General features: G+C 38.0%; 3 protein-coding genes across 4 annotated transcripts in view; 1 reads left to right on the forward strand and 2 right to left on the reverse strand.

Annotated features, from left to right (window-relative positions):
* LOC134749723 (guanine nucleotide-binding protein G(o) subunit alpha) overlaps positions 1 to 16,143 on the reverse strand; it is a 60,906-nt gene extending 44,763 nt beyond the window's left edge. The window contains exons 1-2 of one of the 2 annotated variants that reach the window (XM_063684742.1): positions 15,801 to 16,143; positions 767 to 809 (exon numbers count right to left, since the gene is read on the reverse strand). In XM_063684742.1, coding sequence (XP_063540812.1) covers positions 767 to 809; positions 15,801 to 15,918 — 161 coding nt within the window. In that variant the 5' untranslated portion in view covers positions 15,919 to 16,143. Of the gene's footprint in view, positions 1 to 766; positions 810 to 10,270; positions 10,773 to 15,800 lie in introns of those variants that run through there. The other variant, XM_063684743.1, reaches the window with a different exon arrangement.
* A 2,401-nt stretch (positions 16,144 to 18,544) lies between these two features.
* Positions 18,545 to 20,450, forward strand: LOC134749707 (ATP-dependent DNA helicase 2 subunit 1). Its single transcript, XM_063684726.1, has one exon. It carries the CDS (start codon positions 18,620 to 18,622, stop codon positions 20,387 to 20,389), a length of 1,770 nt encoding a protein of 589 aa, XP_063540796.1. The 5' UTR covers positions 18,545 to 18,619; the 3' UTR covers positions 20,390 to 20,450.
* An 896-nt stretch (positions 20,451 to 21,346) lies between these two features.
* Positions 21,347 to 23,140, reverse strand: LOC134749710 (TM2 domain-containing protein almondex). The gene is made up of 4 exons (XM_063684728.1): positions 22,960 to 23,140; positions 22,645 to 22,874; positions 21,969 to 22,090; positions 21,347 to 21,886 (listed from the first exon to the last, which is right to left on the reverse strand). The coding sequence occupies exons 1-4, from the start codon at positions 23,051 to 23,053 to the stop codon at positions 21,607 to 21,609; spliced, it is 726 nt and encodes a 241-aa protein (XP_063540798.1). The 5' UTR covers positions 23,054 to 23,140; the 3' UTR covers positions 21,347 to 21,606.
* Positions 23,141 to 23,411: the final 271 nt, after the last annotated feature.

Raw genomic sequence — 23,411 nt, forward strand, 5'->3', positions numbered from 1 at the left:
GGCGCCAAGTGGTGAGCAAAAAAACGATAGCCCTCATTGGATTGGCCTTAAAAGTATCGAAACTATGGATGGTACAGAAAGGATGCCAATCTCTTATGGCAGAATTGTTGCAAAAGTGACCGCTTTCAGCTTTAAGTAATAGTTCCTAATCTCTCCGGTGGCGCTAGTTAGGCTCTGGGACATGAGTATAACATGAACCATATAAGGCAACAAATAACCCGACCAAATTACGTAGGTTGTTTTTGGTAGTATTTCGGTGTATGGTGGCGCCGCCTAATTACTACTGTTTTTTGATGGACACTTTTCATACATAGATTTGGCTCCTTTATATAGTCTCCATGATCGAAACATTCGAAACAGATGACAGATACAAGCATGTGACCGAGTGTAAAGACTGCGCAGCATAAGACAAGATATGTGATGATGATGATATGCCTGTCACTATTCATTATATAAGATAAGATGAACTACCTGATACATTCAGCTAAAATATATTACAAATCCATGTATTTATTACCTACCTTTATACAAGATCAATCTGGCCAATCGTGCACATAAATACTGTATTGATTTCTTTCGCTCTTTGAACTAGGAAAATTACACATAAACCAATGTATGTTGCATGATGAGATATCCTATTAATGTTACATACCAAATTGTAGGACGAACGAATATACATATTTACCATACAGCAAGGTTCAAATTAAAATATAAAAAAATTGTATGGTGAAGGTTTAAAGTTGAAGTATTGTCCAAATATACTTACTTCATTTGTTTGACTATTGTACTCTTGCCGGACTCTCCAGCACCTGAAACAAAGACATTGCTTAATACAGTTCGTAAACAAGCAGACCAACATATCAGCTGATTCATTATCGTAATATCGTTATCTATTCCAACGCCCACTTGTGCATTAGCCGACGCTGATCAATTAGTAGATTTACTAGAAATGAGCAAAACAGATAACTTATTTGGTATTCAGTTTAAATTCCTTTTTTTTTCATATTTATGTGTTCAGTATTTTTAGTAATTGGATCTAGTTTAATAGTTCAGTAAAATATTATTAACAACATAGTTTGGTTGACATTGTGTACTTTTGGTTCACATATAATTTATATGACTGGGATATCGTAGATAGCCTTATATTGGAGATGTCTCGTTTTGCTAATTTCAATGGTTTCCTGGGTGTGTAGGTATGTCACACAAGCTTGAAAGCAAAATTTCCCTCCCCCTATTCACTAAGTTACATTATCACTTCGTATTATAAAACAAAGTCCCCGCCGCGTCTGTCTGTTATATGTTCGCGATAAACTCAAAAACGAATGATAGTGATTCTTGAGGAAGGCTTAGGTGTATTATAATATTTTTGTTAACCCGTGCGAAGCTGGGGCAGGTCGCTAGTAAACAATAGAGCCTAATTTCTGGTTGTGGATTAATCTTATAAAGTCGTCGTCAATAGAACTTGCAAATAATGTAAAAAAATATGACAGATTATGTTAGCGTTTGACACATAACCTAACATTTTTACAAAGGTTATTTTCCCTGAAATATTAAAAATTAACATTAAGTTAAGTAGAAATTTATATAAATAAAATATTTAAGTATATAGACTGTTGATAAGGTTGTCCTTTTAAAGAGCGAGATTAAGAAGTAATAATGGTAAAATGGTTTGTTTACAATTTACATTATTTGCAAGTTCTATTGATGACGATTTTAGGTATCGCTATTCGAAAATTGTAAACATTTGTTTCAAGACTTTCAAGAACGTTCTTCGGTAACAAAAAAGACAAATCAAAACCCAAATCAGTGTTGTCCGAATCTGTCGAGGCGAGATGATCGACCGCCCGCTGCAATAAAACGCGCAATAATATAAACGCAGTTAATTACCGTACGAATGTAAACTGTTACAGTTCACAATATGCATGTCTCGGTAGTCGGTTAAAAATAGCGGGGGAATAAATAAATAACGCGCAAGATCTGAGATCCGCGACCCGAGGCCGGGGATTGAGAACACGCTTAATTTTCAAATAAAAGATATAAGTAGCCATTTAAAGATGGACATGTAAACAGATTTTAAAAAATTTCTTCATTTTTAACGGTTAATGTTGTTCGTTCGTATTTGTTTAAAAAACGTCGTTTTATAAAATACGTGAATCGAATGCAGTCGGTCTAATAGACGCACAAGCTAGGTATCACAAATCTTTAAACTGTCACGCTTTGGTTTTCTGTCGCTACACATATTACTCCTATAATAGTTAGTAGTAGTACTTATAATTAATGAAATAAATGAATACAGACGATTAATAGAATTTACGGCTTGGCTTTGGCAAGCTTATTAAACCTCTTCTTACTGTGCTTTAATGAGAATCAAACATGAGTAGATCGATTTTATGTGTAACTGCCTACAAATATCGGTAAGACTGTTATTCCTGCCAATTAATTACGTACTTATAAAATACTTAAGACCTACCCATTATAACTAAGAATTTGTAGCGTTGAAGAGAAGAACATGAAACAAATTGGTACCTTAAGTGATTACTCGAATTAGCTAGATTGAACCGCAAGCATTTACCTTTTGATTCAATGTTAAGTGGTCTATTAAGAGCAAATCATAATTGCCGTGACAACCGTGGGTGTCGCAAAACGAGCCCTGTTGCATGCAGCTACGTTATTCACAGAACATCACCTATTCCCTAATATAACTTGACCTAGAGATCCGTTAAAAACTACGCGTATTCGAGATCACGTTTGTACTGGTTCGCTTGAGATGGTGCGGTGCGTTAGATATGTTGTGAAAAGTACAGGTCCAGGCATCGTGACCCCAGTTGTCATCAATTGGCTCGGCGGCAGCGGCCGATCTCTGACCCTGGAGATACACATATCACCTACGCCTTGTCTCCTGATTTCATATTCGTACTAACTCCTAGTGAATGCACGATAGTTTTAATCTAAATAGGTACTAATTTAGATACATTGGTTACTTGTGTATGTTTTAATGTTTGTTTGGGCACAGACGGTACACACAAATACTAAGATCCATAAATTAACACATTTACAAGCACTTATTTTATTACAAAAACTTGGAAATCACATGTACTTACTTGTTAATCAAAAATAAAGATAAATTCATTGTAACACATTAGATAAGGTTCTGAAAAAAAATGGAGAGGAAATAAGGCTAGATCGAACGGGTTCATGTAATACACATCGCAATGTTGATCGGCTTTCTTATAACTTAGCGTCTTAGCCGAACACACAGCTACGTGTTTAAAAATGTATCTACGAATATTAGCAAGTTTTACGCATTAAAAAAAAGGTTTTGTTATGGTGACAATAACAGACGAATGGCCAAGATTTCAGTGACACCTCGTATCAGCGTATTAAAATCCAAATGAAACATCTCTCTTTTTATTTACACGTATAAAATGTTTATTGTAAACTTTTCCAATAAAATTGGGTGGATATGCATGTTTAGCACACTATTAGTTTCTATTTTCTGTGGCTCTCCGTCTGTATTACAAATGTGGCTTTCTAACTTAAAAAACGATATTCCATTTTATGTAGCTCGTAAGCCGTTATCACTGCTTATAACATGTTCATTAACGCAATTAAGTAGTAGAGTATCAAACCGTCACACCAAACCGACAAAGTCGGTAAGTTAGTTTTGACAATGACATGCAAGCCGTAATCTCTTTGATGAATCTGGAAAGTTTCCTTGGTTTCCATTATCTACGGGCAGTTCCCACGGCGCGATGCGACGGGGCTTCGGTAACTTGCTAGTTGTTACGACTTGGATAACCCACGTTGGAACTGTCATTTCCATGGTCATATCGCTTACGCGAATCGCCTAATGCAATCCTGTGTAAGTTTATCTGGTGATTCGTAAAAGCTTTGGAAATTCAGCACACGCGGTTACGATTTGCCAGAGGGTATTAGCTGCACGCAGGTAAATTGTTTCACCGCATAAAAACCGTGTGTTAAAAATCGATCGATAGTTTCTATTACCTAGACAAATCGATCGATCGATTGGTGTGGTAACACCCACTTGTTACAATTTCCATAATGTGAAGTTTTGGCAGTTTTCTATGGGATTCCTCACTAATTTAAACAAATAAAAAAATTCTATAACACTTTAGCGAATTTATAACGTGGTGAGCCATGTGTTCCATCCAATGACTGGAACTAAAGATGCTTGCTTTGCTTATTATGGAAAAATTTACGAAAAGCGGACTTCTTTCGTTCTTCGTTCTTTCATACCAAATAAGAAACAAAACGCGATTATAGTCAAGATTTTTTAGTATTTTTATTATCAATGTATTGATTTACTGACAACAAGGTTTGGAGTTCATATATTATACGGAGCCAAATTTCATACCTAAGGTATGAAAGGTATTACAATTTTACAAGCATGAACAAAACGCCGCCACCCATTAGTCAATCACATAATGGCCAGCCACACCGAATGCACATACAGGCGTGAACATCCGAAATGGCCTTAAATGTTGCAGTTTATATGTAGAATTGTAGACATCAAAATTCTAAGCTTTAATTTTGTAAAACAGCGCGCAGCGATAGCAACAACAGCTCGGTATTGTACTGTCGTGGTAGTATAAATTATCTCAGATGATTTTTTCGAGCTCGGGCCCTAATCTGTTAAACAAAAGATATTGTTTCCTTTATGTAGCGGTTAAATACACTTACTGCTAATAGCCCCGGGCCCCGACATCAGTAACGGGAACAAGCCCGTTTAAAAAGCAAATTTGCCATCCTATTTATATGGTTAAAATTCATGAAACGGCCCATTCGGAGATAACACGTTTTGTTATCTCCAAGGAAAATATCACCCTGATTGTTATCTGAATGAGAAGTCACATAAATTTGAACCTTAATACTATCACGATAGTTACTTTTTAAGCGACATGGTTGCTTTGGCACGTGCTGAAGACCGCTGTTAAAAGAAACAAAGGCTTTTCTTTAACAGATTAGGGCTCAAGCCCGAAAAAATCATCTAAGATAATTCATACTATACTCGCAACAGTCAGTCAACACCCGCCGCCGTTGATAAAATATGTAGCCACTATAAGCTAGCTACAGTGCAACAGCTCCTAACATGGAACAGCCAACAGGTTAAAGGCTGGATAGAATTGAGTGAATCGCGTCTAGTTACGTGTTACGTAGCACCTACATTTTAAATCTGGTTTTTACCTTTTTTGCTTGGAGTCTTAAGGCCGTTCTATCGGTTTGCCGCTGTCACTTACATTTCGCAAGAAAGAGCGGGAAAGATCATGCGCGCCAAGTGTCAATTTTGATCGAATTTTGTCGTTTTTTATTTATTTTAAAAACGTTACCTTACAATATCGAAATTCGAAAGCTATGAAGTTAAGATTGTTTTTTCTTCTTTTTTTTGTTTATAGTATCACATAATAAATAACCGAGTAAAGTTAGATTAAAAGTCCGAGTTAGAGGTTTATTTGGGAATTAATTAATGTATCGTGCGAAGTGTCATAATTCGTGTATAGGAAGCTATGTTATTAAAGATAATATAGTCAAGAACTACATATATTTTTTCCACGTCTACGAATATCAATGCCTCTTAGAAAAACATGATCATATAAGGAGATTTTTCGCCTTCTGGCTCAGGGAACCGCTTTAAGCCCGTAACAGACGGGAGCGATAATCTACCAAAAGATATCTTATAGACATAGCGATCTTACGATATATTTTACGTACTATTTAACAGAGTCCACACACGAAGCTATAATAATATATTATCGCTCAGTCTGTGACGAGTTTTAAAATTGATAATATCGCCATACCAATTGGTCACCAACTAATTTGTTCTACTATTTTTTGTGATTACGAGATGCCAATGCCATGCATTAATTAATAACCAATAATATAATCATCACGTTCCCTTGACATCTTTCTAGGCCCTGAAGGCTAATGAAAGCTTAACTGGCTAATTTTCTTCCTGGTATTCCCATTATCGATAGTCTAGAACTTCACAGTACCCAAACTTAGTATATTTAATGTGCGCTAAGAAAACTTAAAAACGTTATTCAGGTGGTTTTTCCATAAGGCTAATTCTTATCCACCACGTTTTATGACCTTTCGGTGACAAAGTTATTTAATAAAATTTGCTAAGTTAACTTCGTGTTATCGATCTAGGAAAAACTATTCTAATACGTAACCTTTTTAATAGATAGGTACCAACAAAACGGTAAACGGTAGGTAAATCAGACTTAAGTTTTCAATTCACCTCAGAAACCGTAGTTTAATAGTGTGAATCAATGACACAAAAGCAATTTACATCAGTCTTCACATTGAATGAGGCGACACGTCCATGACCAAATCTTCAAACTTGTCTCGACTGTGTGCTGAACACAAGTGTAACTTGACCTGAAGCTTCATAACAACACACATAATGAGAGTTCAGACTTGCACTGGCCACTGTGAAGAAGTGTTTAGTACCTAATTCCTATAATCAAGCCCAGTAAGCATAGGACCGCACGACATGATGACGTGACACGTCAATTAACTACCAGCAAAAGATGTGATCGTGTATTCATTGCACGGCACGAGCAAGGGCGAGCCTAGTTCTCAGGCGCACCAATGTAATGTGATCAGCGTGTGTTTCCGGTACTAGTTTTCTATACAAACTCAGTCCCGGAACCGGGAATTCCGGGTTCTAGACGTACTCATTCAGTCCCGGTAGCATTTCCTAAATGTTATCCAGAGATTTGAATCAACCGTTAAACCTAGTACACACAGTACTGTATTAGTGTTAACTGCACGCGGTCAGGGCCAGGTGCAAGAGCGGGAAGCAGCTAAGTGCTGAGAGAGTAATACGAGGGCAATATCATTTTTTCACCCTAGTAGACAGTTGTCTTCTGCTCTAGCAGAAATACAAGCCGGACCTTAGTTAGGGCCAATTGAAACTTTTTTGTTATGGATATTTTAACGAATCTCTTTGGCTATGGGATAACAGCAGAGTGTATTATAGATACTAGTTTACCTGAGAATAATTTTACTTGAGCTCGTAAAGCGATTGAAATGAGACCCCTGTTATGTGTCGCGTACGGCACCGTGTGTAATAGACGTAATAGTCCTATTACACCAAATATGGCATACAAAAAGCGTAACTGGTAGATTCAATCCTAACAAAGATCGGGGTCTCGTAAATTACGTGTCGCGAATGTCGCGATAGAACGTGTTTTATAATAACTACCTAACCTAGTCAAGAGTTTTAAAATGGCATATTGAGTGTATGCTTTCTTTATTGCCGTTCAGTCATATTTTTCCTAAATGTACTTTAATATTGATTTGATCTTTTGTCAGGAATGTAGGTAAGTATGATCTAAATAGATTCAACTTTTAACTGAAGCTTAGTAGGCACCGCAGAACAAAGAATAAAATACCCGGCCAAGTGCGAGTCGGACTCGCGCACGAAGGGTTAAGTGCCATTACGCAAAAAACGGCAAAAAATCACGTTAGCTGTATGGGAGCCCCACATAAATATTTATTTTATTCTGTTTTTTGTATTTGTTGTTATAGCGGCAACAGAAATTAATCATCTGTGAAAATTTCAACTGTCTAGCTATCACGGTTCATAAGATACAGCCTGGTGACAGACGGACAGACAGACAGACAGCGGAGTCTTAGTAATAGGGTCCCGTTTTTACCCTTTGGGTACGGAACCCTAAAAAGGGAGTAAAGTAAGGAGCATTGAAATTCCTGATAGATATATTAGAAATCTGTTGACTCTGTTGTCATGTTAATGTGTTAAAAATGTTAACACTAAAGCCAGTGAATCGTTGATGTGTGTGCTTAACGATACTCTAAGATATCTGCCGGTATCTTACGGTATTTGCCGATATATCATCGCTCCATCAGTGACGGGCTTTATACCTAACTAAAGAGTATCTTATGGCTTATTGTGTGTTGATGTACAGAACCAAATTTATCAATTTGCCTTGTGAACTAATTACAGAAAAGATTTTTAGGGATAGATGGTGTAAGGAATATAGTAATAAATAATAATGGATTTATAGATAGTGAACTTAAAAAAATATGCAAGGTACACACAAACTTAATTCTAAATATGTACATAAATAAAACTACTCATACCCTCTCTACTCATAGTATTGTGTTCCTGGCAGTGAGTAAGGCTGCCAGAGCTCAATGTGGGTACGGGGCTATGGGGTGTTAGGGTCGACATTGATATTTTTTATTAAAACACTAATTTTCCTAAATTAGTTTTACTATCAGGATCTATTTTACCAACTATAGCTGTGTCAGGATAAAATACCTTATGGCCTTTCTAATAGCCACCTGTTAGCCTTTTCTACAGACTTAACCTCTTGTTTGGTTGAATGTGGATCTGCGCAGAAGGTTTTTAATTCTCTACAAAAACTCAATACCTATAAAATCCGTGTTCCCATTCCCGCATATTAAAGGTTAACTACCCAAGTTTCAGATTTTATTGGGACTGCTGATATTAGGAAAGGTTATCTCAAATTTAAAGTTATCCAATTAATTGTTATCAATAACCATCCAATAAATTGTTATTGGTATTGCATACCTACATATGTACCACTATTTGCAACACTGAATGTGTGAATAAAGTCTATTTTCTACCCATCCAGAGGTCTATAAAAAGGTCTCCTGTTCCATTCTATTATTTATTTATTTTGACAGTTCAAAATTGCATTAGTCTTGGCATGTTTTGATGTCTCAGCAGCTAGAGGTAATAATATTATAGACAAGGACAAATGAAAATAAGCTCAGACTAAACGAAACTGGACACACCCAAAAAAATCGTAAGGTAAATAAATGTGCCATTTTCAACCAAAAGGGTACTTATTGTCGCTTGTCAATAAGGCGCTATTTCCATATAGCTGCAATTAGAAATCAACCTTATCGACAAGCGACAATGTGGTACCTTTTGGTTGAAAACGTCACTAACAGAGATGAAATAATGCATTAAAATAGTATATTTTGTATCACTGTATTTTTAAGGTACTTAATAGCATCTTGTTGATAAGACTACATACTACATAGTTAACCAGTTTGCCATGTTTGCTCTGTGGGATACAATCTTTCTTGATAGTAAATATATTAGAAGAGAGAGGCAATTTCAAGAAAGATCACGAAAGTTGTGAAAAGAATTGGAGTAGATGTGGCTAGAAAATCAACAGGGATGTTAAAGGATAAGAGGAAGTTTTAATTATAAAATATGTTGAAAAACTACTTTTTATCAGTTTCAATTTTCTGCCTAGAAACCATAAAACCCCATACCTTATATAAACCTAGAAACACTAAGTTAAGTAAGTAAGTTATTAGAAAAACTAAGTCAATACTAACAAGCAATAACTTTAGTTGAGTCATGGATTAAGAATTATACCACCAATTATGAGTCACCTAACCTGTGCATGTACAACCTAACCATTATTACAGTTTGTTAATAAATTAAAATGTTGTAAGTAAAGGTACACTTGGAAAGGTGATCTTGGACACGGCGCGGATAGTCCGCCAGTTCCTCTCTTTGTGGTCCTGACCACCGGCAGCTTGGACCCAGCCCTGCTGCTGGCGGCACCCATGGTAGGTTCTTTTTAATGTGTTTATATGTGTTTTGTAAGTGTTTTTATATTTTACTTTTATATTCATATTATAAATGACCTACCCTAAGATGTTAAATGAATAAAGGAGATAATAATAATAATTACTGGCCAAAACCAAATTTATGGATTACTTTTTCAAGCTAACTGGGTGGTTGATTAAATTGGCAATGTTGTTTTTTGCAGTTTAGCAAATTGACCAAATTGTACGTATTTGGTTTATACGTTCGTAGCCTAGCTTAGTGGAATCTAATAATAATATTGGTACATGCTTTCAAGGATTCAGTTATTATAATTATTATTATTTTTAAGACTATTTCGAGTAGCATTAGAGCTTTTATGATTCAGGAATTCATTCTTGGAACCTTTCGTAAACGTTAAATCAGTACCCACTTTCGATTGTATACGGAACCAATACATGCATACCAGCATATTGATGAGTGTCGGGAGAAAGCCGGCAAACTGTAGCACCATACTCTTACATCAACATAGCGTTACTGCCTCTAAAACAGCCCGTGGTTGCGAACTTCCCCCCGAGATTACATTTAAATAACGTAGCAGCCACCGATACGTAAATCATAACCCGGCGTCCCGGCCGTCGCAAGTTCATGGGTGCGGCCATGTGCCTTCAAATTATAAGAAGCTTTATGTACCCAACAGAAGCAGCTTGATATCCTTGGAAGCCTGGATGCCATCCTCTTTTAAATTCCTCTCGATTTGTCGGCTGCGAGCGGCCGCCGCTCGCTCCTCGGCCGACTGGGCACATCCCATGTCGGCAGCTGTTCTTGTGCCTTGGCGCCTGGCCGCCGGCCGCCCCGAGCCGGGCGCGCTCTCACCGCTCCCTCTGCATGCGCTCCGCACGCCGCCTGCCGCTCCGGCCCCACCGGAGACACCCTACGCGACGATAATTGCGGTTCTCTACTCGACGATACTCAACACACAGTAACCTAACTTAACACTTATCACTCCCAATCCTAGTCGTACACACTTAGCACGAACGAACTGAACACCACAGAGATTGTCTTCGATGTACTATAGTATCGACACTGAAAACGCGTAACGGCAGCCCGAACTTTAATTGAATACGAATCCGTTTAAAATATGAGATAATGGCGGCCGGATGACAAGCTAGCTCCGCTCCGTGACGGCGACCGCGCCCCGCTCGACTGACGTTCGGGTGCGTTCGGTACTCTTCGTTTGGGCTCGCTCACACATGCGTGTGGAAATGAAACACTGAAACAGCACGACTAGCAAAAGCAATGCGCTTGTAGAAGTGGATGCGTCTTATTTTTAGGGTTCTGTATCCCTACCATAGACATAGTATAGTAGATCCCTACTCAAAGGGTAAAAACGAGACCCTAAACTACAATCGTTCATTAACTCATATATTTTATAAATACCTAAGAGTGACAGTATTAAGATTTACAATAATCTTAACAAAAAAAACGGACAAGTGCGAGTCGGACTCGCCCACCGAGGGTTCCGTACTTTTTAGTATTAAATTTGTTGATAAAGCGGCAACAGAAATAAATCATCTGTGAAAATTTCAACTGTAGCTGTCACGGTTGATGAGATACAACCTGGTGACAGACAGACAGACGGACAGAGGAGTGTTAGTAATAGGGTCCCGTTTTTACCCTTTGGGTACGGAACCGTAAGTTAAATAGTCTAGTGCGTAATCTATATAAAATTTTCTACAAAATAGATATACAGAGTGTCGCAAAAATAACATCAAACTGACACTGGAGGTATAGGACACCCAGAGCAAACTGGCACTGTCAGTGATAAAAAAAACCGGTCAAGTGCGAGTTCGTTTAACTCGCGCACCGAGGGTTCCGTACAAAGGTTCAATTTTCTCATGTAAATAGAATCACGAAAGACTTTTGACCAGAAGTATACTAAGCGTAATTGTGTACAGCGCCATCAGCAACTTGGCTAACTAATTTGCGCGACCTGTATGTATGTTGGTTTTTAACCGACTTCAAGATTTCAAAGGAGGAGGTTCTCAATAGGGTATTTGATAACATTAAAAATATATAACGAATTGCTGTCATCCTGAAAGATAATAAACGAATAAAGTATATTTCACTATATTTGAATGTAAATTATGTTTAGTTTTTGGAATATAAACGAAAGAAAATTTAATATTTTTTGATATTTCATCAGGGACGTGAACGCTCTGTGATTGGTCAACGCTCGGATGACGTCACACGCGGGTAAACATTCTTGATTGCCTTGAGTGTTTTAACTGTTTTATTTGTATTTAGTTAATTTTAGTTATTGTTCCACAGTTTTCTGATATTATTCCGATTTATCCGTATATCTAGTAGCACAATATTCATAAGAATCTCAAAATGGAGCCGAAATATGTGAAAGCTGATAGCGGCAACCTAGGTTGCACTTTTCTTTAAAGATAATCCGGATTACTATGCTGCGGAACTTAGAAATGTAAAAACAGCTGTGTGAGTATACGTAGAAATTGTTTATTTACGAACATTTCGATTTCGATGATACGAATACGACGACGATATATATATAGAATACGATCACGAGAATAGTATCTCCATACTGCACTTTAGTTTGAAAGAAAAAATATGCTACTAACTACCTACTAATGCTGAAAGAGCTATGTTATGAGGTTATGTAGTAATACATTAAATACCTAGATCTTGTTTCGTTAAATACAACAAAATCCGCTGCTTTAACTACCATATTTATTTACAGTTAAATATTACTTACATCGAAGTGGTCTTCACACATAAAAACATTTGAATGCGCTAAAATGCTCTTTGGGTCTCTTCGCGCTAGTTTTAACCACATTTTTCTTTTTTTGGGATTCGTTGGAACGGAAACAAACAATTTATCTGGATTTTTTATAGTCGTACTTAAACATTGCGGCACTATACACCATTTATTTACCATTTTACAGTGAAATAATCAAAAAGTGACATTTGATGAAGTGGAACTGCTGATGATGATCAGAACGGAACTCTTCAATGACGCATAGTTCACGTTTGGCGATTTGTCCTCTTCGTTATGTTTGTTAAGTAAGTTAGGTTTTCAAGAAACATTTTTGTCAAGCTCGAGTTCTGATGATGGGATCCATGAGGAATCGAGGGAACTCCTCAAATGTGAAAGGCATACATATAGTGATTTTTGTATTTTTATCAAAAAATCCAGCATTTCCATTTTAAAAAGTGACATTTGATGAAATGGAACTGCTGATGATGACCAGAATGGAACTCCTTAATGACGCATAGTTTACGTTTGGCGATTTGTCCTCTTCTTTATGTTTGTTAAGCAACTTAAGTTTTTAAGAGATATTTTTGTCAAGCTCGAGTTCTGATGATGAGACCCACGAGGAACCGAGGAAACTCCTCAAATGTGAAAGGCATACATAGAGTGATTTTTGTATTTTCATCAACAAATACAGCATTTACATTTAAAAAAGTGACATTTGATGAAGTGGAACTGCTGATGATGATCAGAATGGAACTCTTCAATGACCACATAGTTCACGTTTGGCGATTTGTTCTCTTCCTTATGGACCCAGACCCAAACTTGGACCCGGACTCGGACCCGGACCCGGGTCTGGACATGGACCCCAACTCGGACCCGGACCGCGGACCCGGACCGAACTCTAACCCAAACTTGGACCCGGACAGCCGGACACGGACCCGAACTCGGATGCGGACCCAGACCCGGACCCGGAAATGCTACTAGAAAAGTGGGTTAGGTGGGTGGGTGGGTTTTGAACTGCGATTCTCACAGAACAGAACTGCTATCAGAAAAGTAGGTTAGGTTAGGTTAGAACTGCGACCCTTACAAAAACGAAATGCTACTTGAAAAGTGGGTGGTTTTACCTCCTTTTCTAGATAATTAGGCAAAAGATGCTGTCTTTTTCATTTCACTGCCTGGAATCTAAGAGTGCACCATCAACAATAAGTAAACTTTCAGCAGCATCCCCCATTGAAGTCGGTTTTTTTTTCTTAAAAATTATTCAGGGATAATTCCTTAGCATGTGAACCGATTTCAACAATTTTTGTTTTATTTGAGAGAAGGTGTTTTAAGTATAATCTCATAGACATTTCAAGTATAACATACGCAAATGGGCTTAAATTGCAAATTCAATTAGAAAATTAATTAATTTAAGCTAGTTATTAATTTCGTTTACGTAGTACCACTGTATATATCTTGTATGTAAATAAATAAGGTTAAAATATTATGTATTAACAAAAAATTAGAAAATGTTTTATGATAATTAAAAAAAAGTTTTCAAGTTAGAGGTGTCATTACATTTTTTCTGTAATATTTATGATAATATTATTATAATGTTGAAATTTTGCCCCCTATTTATATCGGGCATTTTTCATAATTAATAAAAATAAAATAAAAAAATTACACTTCCAATGTGTTTGGGTTAGCGTTGTTCATAACTATTCCAAATTTCAAATCGATAGCTTCAGTAGTTCTCAAGATATTTAGCAATGTGACAGACAGACGGACGGACATTAAAGGTTCCTTTTGTACCTCTTTGGTACGGAACCCTAAAAAGAGCAAAATTAATAAAAACCTAAATCGGTTATAAAGTTCGCTCCACACTCGTGCGTGAATCGCGGCGCGAAACGGCGAACGCGAGTGTGGAGTGGGCGTCGCAGATCGGCGAAATCGCAATCGCTCAAGATTCTAACTTAGAATCTTTCGCTTACTCGGGACTCAAAATCAACACTCGCAAGAAAAACCAACTTTCCTCTCTTGTTGCACAAATAACTATAATAAGATTGCTGCGCCCTTGCAGGGTCCATATTGATATTATGTACCTACCTAATATTATGCAATATAATATTTGCAATAAATGCTTTTGACTTTGACTAAATCTGCTACTGAGATGGACATATGGCCCGACAAGCTTAATGCAAGGCAGCCTGAGAAAGGCCCCTAAACGATGTTTTCAAAAGAAGGTGTTAAGGAATTGTCTTGAGCTCATGAGAGTAGGGCATGCTCGAAAAGACGCTGTGAAAATCTTTGATGAACAGACTTTGTCCAACGGTGCGGACGTTTTTCAGTTGGTGAGTAACTTACTACTGCGACATGTAGCTGTAGATCCGTCTATTCTAATATCTAGTGAAACCTTACCATTTAATTCAGGTTTTTGGTGTTAGGTATGAATATGAGACACTACTGTAAAAGGAAGGACAGTTATGGAAATTAAAGGTTGATGAACGGCGTCAGAGACAATAAAAACAGAGAGAAGTAAATGGTGAAGTTACTCGTAACCGCGGTCGGACAGAGTCTCTGTCTAACTACTCCGTCTACTTATTCTGTGAGCAAGCGACTGAGGATGAGTAATAACAGCAGGCAGGTTATGGGACTTATGGGCATGATTTTTGATCCATGTGCGAGTTTTGCGTTTCTGCTAATCTGTGAAAGGATTTTGTATCAGTTTCAGGTAAGGTTTTTTACCATGCCTACTTACCTACTAGTCATATCTGTCTGACATGTGTCTGTCTGAGAGTTTCATTTCAATTAAGTAATCCAAGCATATCACATTACTTGGTGGTCTTGGTATAACCCTTACCACGACGGCTGACGAGGTTGATACTTGAACTTCTAAAGATCAATAAATAACCTGTTGATGTGGTTAACGATCTAAGCTTTCTGTATATTAAGTACTTACATAGCATACATACCATCATAAAATGTAGGAATGTAAGAATTATTTTTCAATACGTTGTTAATTATGTTACTATATACCTGCAAAATCAGTATCATCCAGTATATATTTATTATCAACTAATATGTTATAAAGTTACCCAAGTACTTGGGATTGGATATCCACATATTATAAATCCTTCATAAATCAGAAATATTGGAAGCTTCAGCTTTTTATTTTGCATACTAATGAAATACTAAGTAGGAGTGATTTATTAGTCCACAATGTCCACATTCAACTGTAAATATACCTACTAGTGTTACATCTTAATTTAAGGAAAAAGTATTTACACCTGAATTCTGCTAAAAGATGAGTTAGGCAAGATTACATATAACTGTCTCATGAAACTCACGATATAACAAATATTTGTCATCGTGCATTTGAAGATCCTAGCGTGTTGGCGGCGCGAGCACCGCAGTCAATATCGGCGTGCGCGCGCACGAACAGCTAGAGAGGGACAGAGAACCAACCCAGCAGCAGCAGCTTGATATCCTTCGCGGCCTGGATGCCATCCTCCTTGAGGTTCTTCTCGATGAGTTTGCTGCGCTGGATGGCGGCGCGCTCCTCGGCGGATGAGGCGCAGCCCATGGCGATGGCGCGCACGGCCTGGCTCGCTACGCGCGGCAGCGCCGTGCTCCTCGCATGCTCGCGGCCCGTCGTCGCGCGCAGTTGCGCCGCGCGCACGCGCTCGCTCGCGCACGCGTGCTGGCTCCGGCTCGAGGATCGCGCTGCAGCGCCACGCGCGAGCTTCACGTGCGAGACCGGCCGCTGTCACTGAGGGTGCGAGATGGCGCCGCGGCGTGGGCCCGCGTACGAATGACGGATCGCGCAGCCCTGTCGCGCCGTCTCCAGTGCGCACGCCCGCCGCCCGCCGGCCGTGGCCACCCGGAGCCTCCCTGACACACTAATTACACTCCACATCAACCTTGTAATACCTATCACTCGCTCTCTCGCATTCAGAAAACAAAAGGCATGCAATTGGCTGCAATCGCGTGCAGTTGATAACTAGATCGATCGATGATTAAAGCCAAATTATACGTTCCATTTAACTTTAACCAGTTACCGATTGGCTAGATGAGATTAATTTACCTACTTTAAAAAATAACTAAGCATTGCGGTGACGATCGGTGATATCGCTAGGTACCTTCTGTATAGGTAGCTATTAAATAACCTACCCTCGAAAGTTCCCAAAATTAAGTTGATTTCCTCAAAACCAGTCTTACGCTGATCTATGGTTTTCTGCAATCTTAAACTAGTGTTGATCCGCCTTGTTGGGGGGCCTTCTTAATGGTATTACTGAAAATGGATGATTTTAGGTATTGCATGGCATTTGAACAGTTCCATCATCATTATCAACATACATGGCTTCATCGTCACCGCTTTTTGGTGTTGGTCAAAGTACCAGGGTAAGTATTTGAAGAAATCATACCCTAACAAAATTTCCTACTGAAGCAACAGTCTTCTTCTTCTAGTACATGATTCTAACATAGTTTAAATTATACACCTACACCTATAGTCTAGTTTCCGAAAAAAGCATACCTACCGTATACCGTACATTCCTAACTCTAGTCTTTGTGCTTGCATAGGGCGCATGCATGGAGCGAGTAAAATGCGCCATCTACTTGTGCGAACAATATGCACTCGCGTCACGTACCTACACAGTGGAAGTAATGGTGTTGGCAACTGTCAAAGGTTTGCATAGATGGCACCATCATAGCTTGCCCCTTTTTCTGTGAGATTTGGCTTATAGGGCTGGCATCCAGGGCATAAAATTCCATTTAGAAAACAAAAAAAAAAAACACAATGAGGGCTATCGTTTTTTTGCTTACTAGTTGGCGCCTCTGTTGATGGTGGTCCAAAACACTAAAGAACAGCTGTCAGTCATTGAAGTGACAAGTGACATTTAACATTTCGAACTATGGAAAAGACCACCATCACCACCGTCTACACTAGCCCCCTAGCGGCGAATTCATACGCGTTAGCCCTCATTCAGAGCCCATCAACGTGCTCACTAGCGCCACGAGCAGTGGCGCTAGTGATGGGCTCCTGAGACCCCATTCGTACCAGAGCTTAAAAAGCGTTGCGTGTGCGACGCACCTATAAGTAAGAGCGAGAAAGAGATATCGCTTTCTCGCTCTTACTTATGGGTGCGTCGCACACGCAACTCTTTTTAAGCTCTCGTGCTTATTGGGGCCTAATTCTAGGGATTGACGGGGCAAGCTATGCTGGCGCCTCCTGCTAAATACTTCGACCGGCCAACCGCAAGAAAGCCTAGTTCGGAGTTCGGACTACGTTAGTAATTAGTTGAGTGGCGAGTATTTTACTAAACTTGTCTGAACACCAAAAACTTATGTGAGTAGATTAGTAAGTGGTGGAGGGAGGCTCACTCGCCAGAAAATATAGAATAAAAATAGCTTTCCATCACAGAAGGGTATGCTTCAAGTGCAATAAGGTCCTTTTTATCTGAAACCGAAAAGAGCGTACTCCCATCATAAAGGCCAGCAACGCACTTACAACCCCTCTGGTGTTGTAATGGCTTACCATCAGGTGATCCGTCTGCTCGTTTGCCTCCTATTTCATAAAAAAACCGACGACAAGCGGAGCGACAGCGAGGCGAGCGGAGGAAAGACGAGGGGGGCACGAGCGCGCCGCGCCGTCCACACTCTCGTACTCGCGTTCTCTCCTGTAGCATCGTGGAGTGTGGATGTGGCATGAAATTCCAACAGAAATTCTGATCGATAGGTCTCCCACCGAAAGGTCCCTTTTTTTAACGACACAAATTTAAATATAGTTGGTCAAACCAAATTGTCAGTAAATAAGAACAAAAAAAAAACTATACCCATCCTTTTCTTTTATTATTTATTTATTTAAAATTTTAAATCAGGCAACAAGGCCCATATTACTTTTGGGTGCTAGTACTAGTGTAAGACAAAGATAGTATGATTATCTCTGTCTATGTTTGAAATGAGACAGTCCTTTGACAAACTATATAGCCGGTAAAACAACTTTGTCAGTAGAAAAGGCGCAAAATTCAAATCTCGATGGGTCATCGCGCCTAGTTTTTAAATGTGCCGTTTTTTTCTACTGACGGAAATGCCTTGACAGATTATAAAATAAAAAATAGTAAAGCTATTTGAGGTGATACCAAACACGCTGTCTTACACCCATCACAAATGTCAACTTGACGTTTCGTTGAGTGTCAATGTCATTTCACATTGCGAAACAATCACGATTCACGAATTCACGTCATTATTCTAAGATTCGTTAAACTTTATTTTAAACTAAAACAATGGATTCTGATGAAGAAATGGATAATGCACCATCGTGGCGAGGTGTGCCTGGTTGCTTAGTGCTCATCAATGTCTACGATCCTTCCAAATACGGCACAGCAAAAGCCGCACATGCAGCGACTTGTTCGCTGATTCGGCAAAATCTGAGATTAGCAAACTCGAACCATATAGGTGTTTGTCTCTATGGCACGGAAGATTCGAACTCCTCCGCTTTTGGAATAAAAAGCGTCGTTGACGTTTGCCCATTGAACACTCCCTCGCTGGACGACTTCAAGATACTCCGTAGTTTGGAAATTAAAACTTTAAAGCAGGCAAAGGAATTTAAAATGTCGGATGTTTTGTGGCACTGCAGCAAAGTGTTTGCAAACTGTAAGAAACTGCTTTCTACCCGCACAGTTTTAATTCTGTCAAGACTTGATGAATCCCCCATAGCTTCTGATCAGAAACCCACTATCAAAAGAGTTAATGACTTAGTAGATTCCAATATTGAAGTAAAGTTTGTGAACATTTCCCAATTAGAATATAAAATAGACAAGTTCTATGAAAATTTCTTATTTGAAGCAAGTAAAGGGAAAGGTGTTATTATTCCAAAAATTGTTTGGGAATGTAGAGATGTTGAGCAATTAATGCATCAACAAACCGACAGGCATCTTGCTGTTGCTAAGCTCAGCTTTGTGATTGGTAATGGGCTCTCAATCGGAGTAGGAGTCTACAACCTCAGTAAAACTCATCAGTACCAAAAAACTACAGCTTTGCACCGGGCAGACAATGCCATATTAACAAGTGTCACAAAGACTGTAAAAGTCACTCAAACACCAGATAGAGGTGAATCCTTGGATGTTGATCATGATGGAACTGTTCAAATGCCATTGTTGAAATCGGAATTACTGCATTATCAGGAATATGGAGGAGAAAGGGTAGAATTTACTGACAATGAGATGAAGTCATTAAAAAATCCATTTGGCCCACCTATGATGAAACTACTGGGGTTCAAACCATCCACTGTACTTTGTAAAGAGAAGTGGTTTTTAAAGCCTTGTCACTTCCTTTTCCCCAATGAAAGTATTATAGAAGGCTCTACTGTAGCATTTAAAGCTCTTTATCAAGCATGCTTAGAGATGTCCATGGTGGGTATTTGTGTTCTGTGCACCAGAGTTAATTCTAAGCCAAAGATTGTAGCACTCTCCCCATGTTCAAATCCCTTGGGTAATGATGTTGAAATGGGCTTTGATGTCATTCAGCTCCCATTCATGGAAAATGTAAGAGATGTACCAACCATTGACGATGATGAAGATCGCAAGGTATCCAGGGTTGACAAGTCTTTTATGATGGATGTATTAAATACAGTAAAGTTTGACTACCATCCCAATATGTTTGAAAATCCGAAAACACAGTCTTTAATGAGAGCTGTGGAAGCTGTTGCTCTGGAAGAGGATGATGTAGAACCATTTGAAGATACAACAAAGCCCAAGCCAAAGGTATTTGAGGATGTCAAAGCTGATTTATTTGAAGAAATCTTTGGGCCCTTTGATCCTATGGCAACAAAAAGATATGGGCCTTCTGGCTCTGGACCTGCAGCCAAGAAAGCAAGGTTGGAGGGCATGGATGCAAAAGCCATATTGAACCATCGGTTAAAGAGTAACGAAGTGAAGGACTATACAGTTAAAGAATTAAGGGAACTATTGAAGTGTAAAGATACACCAGCCATAACTGGTATGAAGAAAAGTGAGCTTGTTGATTTAGTTTATCAGTATTATGCTGATGATTGATTATTAAGAATTTGTTTTGTTGATCAAAATTATTTTGTAATAAAACTGTTAAATTATGCAAGTTGGTTTAATATTTAGTGAATTGTGATTTACTGGCCGCGCGCATTCCGTACACGGCTGAGGACTTTTAGGAATGTTGGGCGTCATGACAGAGTAGTGTCATTTTGTACGTAGCGCGGCGCACACCCTCCCACTTCCTCGACCTCTGAATGCACGGAATTGGCGCGCAGACAGTACATTCTTATTTTTGATACCTAATAATAATAAATAAATTCTAGATAGAAAAGAAGTTGCATGATGATTTTTTAGTAGAAGGTAGTTGAGTTTTGAGGCAGACTAGTTTACTTATAATACAAATCGGCTTCATGCAGGCCTTCAAGCAGTCCGTGTCTGTAGCTGCCCATAATAAGTTCTTACCAACCGTCTCAGTTAATGGTAGACCTATACTAATGTGGCAATACCACAAATTATGAGCAAACCCTTAACTGTACACAATGATATTACTTTTATTTACCTTGTAACAATACTAGCATCATATAGAATGATGGCAAATTAAAATGGAAGTAGAAGTACCATAGTTTTTACACTTGTGTCAGCTAATCATAATGAAAAAAAATGCCTCATCACTGTAGTACCTCCGGGATGTTTGCGGAGCGGAAGCAGTTCTTTACTTAGCCGCTGGTGGGGCAGCACTAACAGTATCATGATAGAGTTCTTGGATAGGTGGGACTCCCCCTGCTGCAGCAGTGGACAAAACTCCACTAAAATAGGTAAATTTATACTTAAGTATGTAGGTTAAGACACGTTAAGATTAGTTTTGTAATTCCACTAACACTATTTTATAAGTTAAATATAAATGTATGTAACTAACAACTATGGATTTATGATTAGAGTGTTATGGATTTATGTTCAAAATAAAATTATTTTATTCTTTTGATTTAAAAAAAACAAAGATACTATACTTAACTATTTAATAAATAACATTATTATTACTTCAGACACGTTAAACATAATTTCACAGATTCTCTTTACAGATTTTACATATTCATACTTAACCCTTAAATGCATAATGATGTATATATGCATCGTATATTTGATGGTCCGTGGCTCAATATGCAGCTATCCAAAATCACATTTATTACTTTTATACAGCATGACACATCTATTTCAATTTATTAAAAAGTTATACAAAAAATCATGCATTTAAGGGTTAATGACTAAATATACACAGAGCCATCAGCTGGCCCTAAGTGGTGAATGCCAATAAGCAATGCATCAACCAGAGTCCAAACTCCAAGGCCTCCAAAACTGAACAATTTCCCTATACCCTCCTGCCAGTGCCCGAGGTAGAACCGGTCTGCTCCAAACCCTCCGAGAGTCAATGCTAGAATAAGCGCAGTACCCCAGCGAGTGCCTCCAGTCCATGAACAACGAATCTTTTTTAAAAATCTTCTTTTTCCAAGGCAGATTACATCATCAGAGACCGTGCAATTGGTCCTGAAATATAATAGATAAAGTGATATGTCTATCTTGATTTTTTTCAGTTTCAATTTAGGGCTCAGATGTTATTAATACTTACGCATAAAACTTGAGAGGAGAGGCAAGGGAGTTGCAGTTGGCTTTCTGTTCACAGCGATGCTCCCATTTGTCAGTTTGGTAGCAATAGCGACACATTGCAGTCCTGTTGAATTGTTTTGGACCCTGAAATTATAAGCACAGTTTATTTTACAAACTAAATTAAAAGACAAGTGTGTAAGTATAATTTGATAAATAGTAAAAATTAATTTTCATTGGTTTACCTTAAAAACTAAATATTAAGCATAAAACACATATTTAACAGCAAAACAGCACATGATCTTAAAAATCAATAAACATATACAGCTGTCTAAGTTGATAAACTTTGATGTATAAAATTTTTCAAAAATCATTTGCGTTTCTATGTGTAAATGGCACGTCTGTACATGCGGCATGCGTCATAGTGTAAGTTACTTAAAACTAGTATTGAGCGGCCGGCAAACGACCGTTAATCTGCTGTCGCGGGGCGAGGTAATTTGAGTCAGGGTGGGGCAGTGCGTGGCTGTTCTGTATGATAATACTATTACTTGTTCTCTGGTTTCGTCTCAGCTAGATGTTAAATATTATTTGATTACATAAATGTGTTTATTTGACATTAGATTACCACTCCGAACTTAAACAATCACTGACCATATTTATATTATATTTAATGTGTAATATAAAGGCTAGATAAAACTTACATTACAAGATACTTTGGGCTTGACTTCACATGTGTAATTATCCATACTGCCATATCGGCAGTCGTTGTTCCGGTGGCACTCTATGCATGGGTACTGCAGCGTCGAACAATCGGACGTATTACCTAAGCAACTTTTTAAGTACTCTTCATTTTCACTGAAGCTTACTCCCTTATCATTGGTATCTTTCAATTTACTTTCTTTGCTTGATCGTTCCATATTATTACTGTTTGCTGAAATGTATATTATAATGTATTAATAACAAGTAGCACATAAAACGAATTACAATAAATAAAATTAAATAGTTACGAAACTTACCCATATCAGTAATATGTATTGTGTTAAAAATTACTAATAAAACCAAAATTAAACAATCCCTAACACTAATCCTCAAAGGTGCTAATCGCGGCATTTTGATCTGCTTACATTTTATTTATTATATACGATAAAAATCGCCCTACAAATGGCAAAAATATAATGCATTAATGCAACAACAATAAAATCAAGTACTCTTAAACTCAAATGTCAAAATTTTGACAATTCTATTTTTTTTCTTTACTTTTTTATATATTGTTTCTATAGACGCAAAGAAAATTATATCGGAAATGTTTCTGGTGATAAATAATTTATTTAACGTTTTCAACTTATGTTAGAAATATGATTAAATTACTATTAGTTAGGATTCATTTTACTAATTCGACATCTTTGTTATTTGCCGATAAGAAATATTCTTTTTAGGGCATTGATGTTTTTGTGAAAAGGCGCGTAAT

Source organism: Cydia strobilella, chromosome 18 (assembly GCF_947568885.1).
Source record: "Cydia strobilella chromosome 18, ilCydStro3.1, whole genome shotgun sequence".
NCBI classification, from domain to species: Eukaryota; Metazoa; Arthropoda; class Insecta; order Lepidoptera; family Tortricidae; genus Cydia; species Cydia strobilella.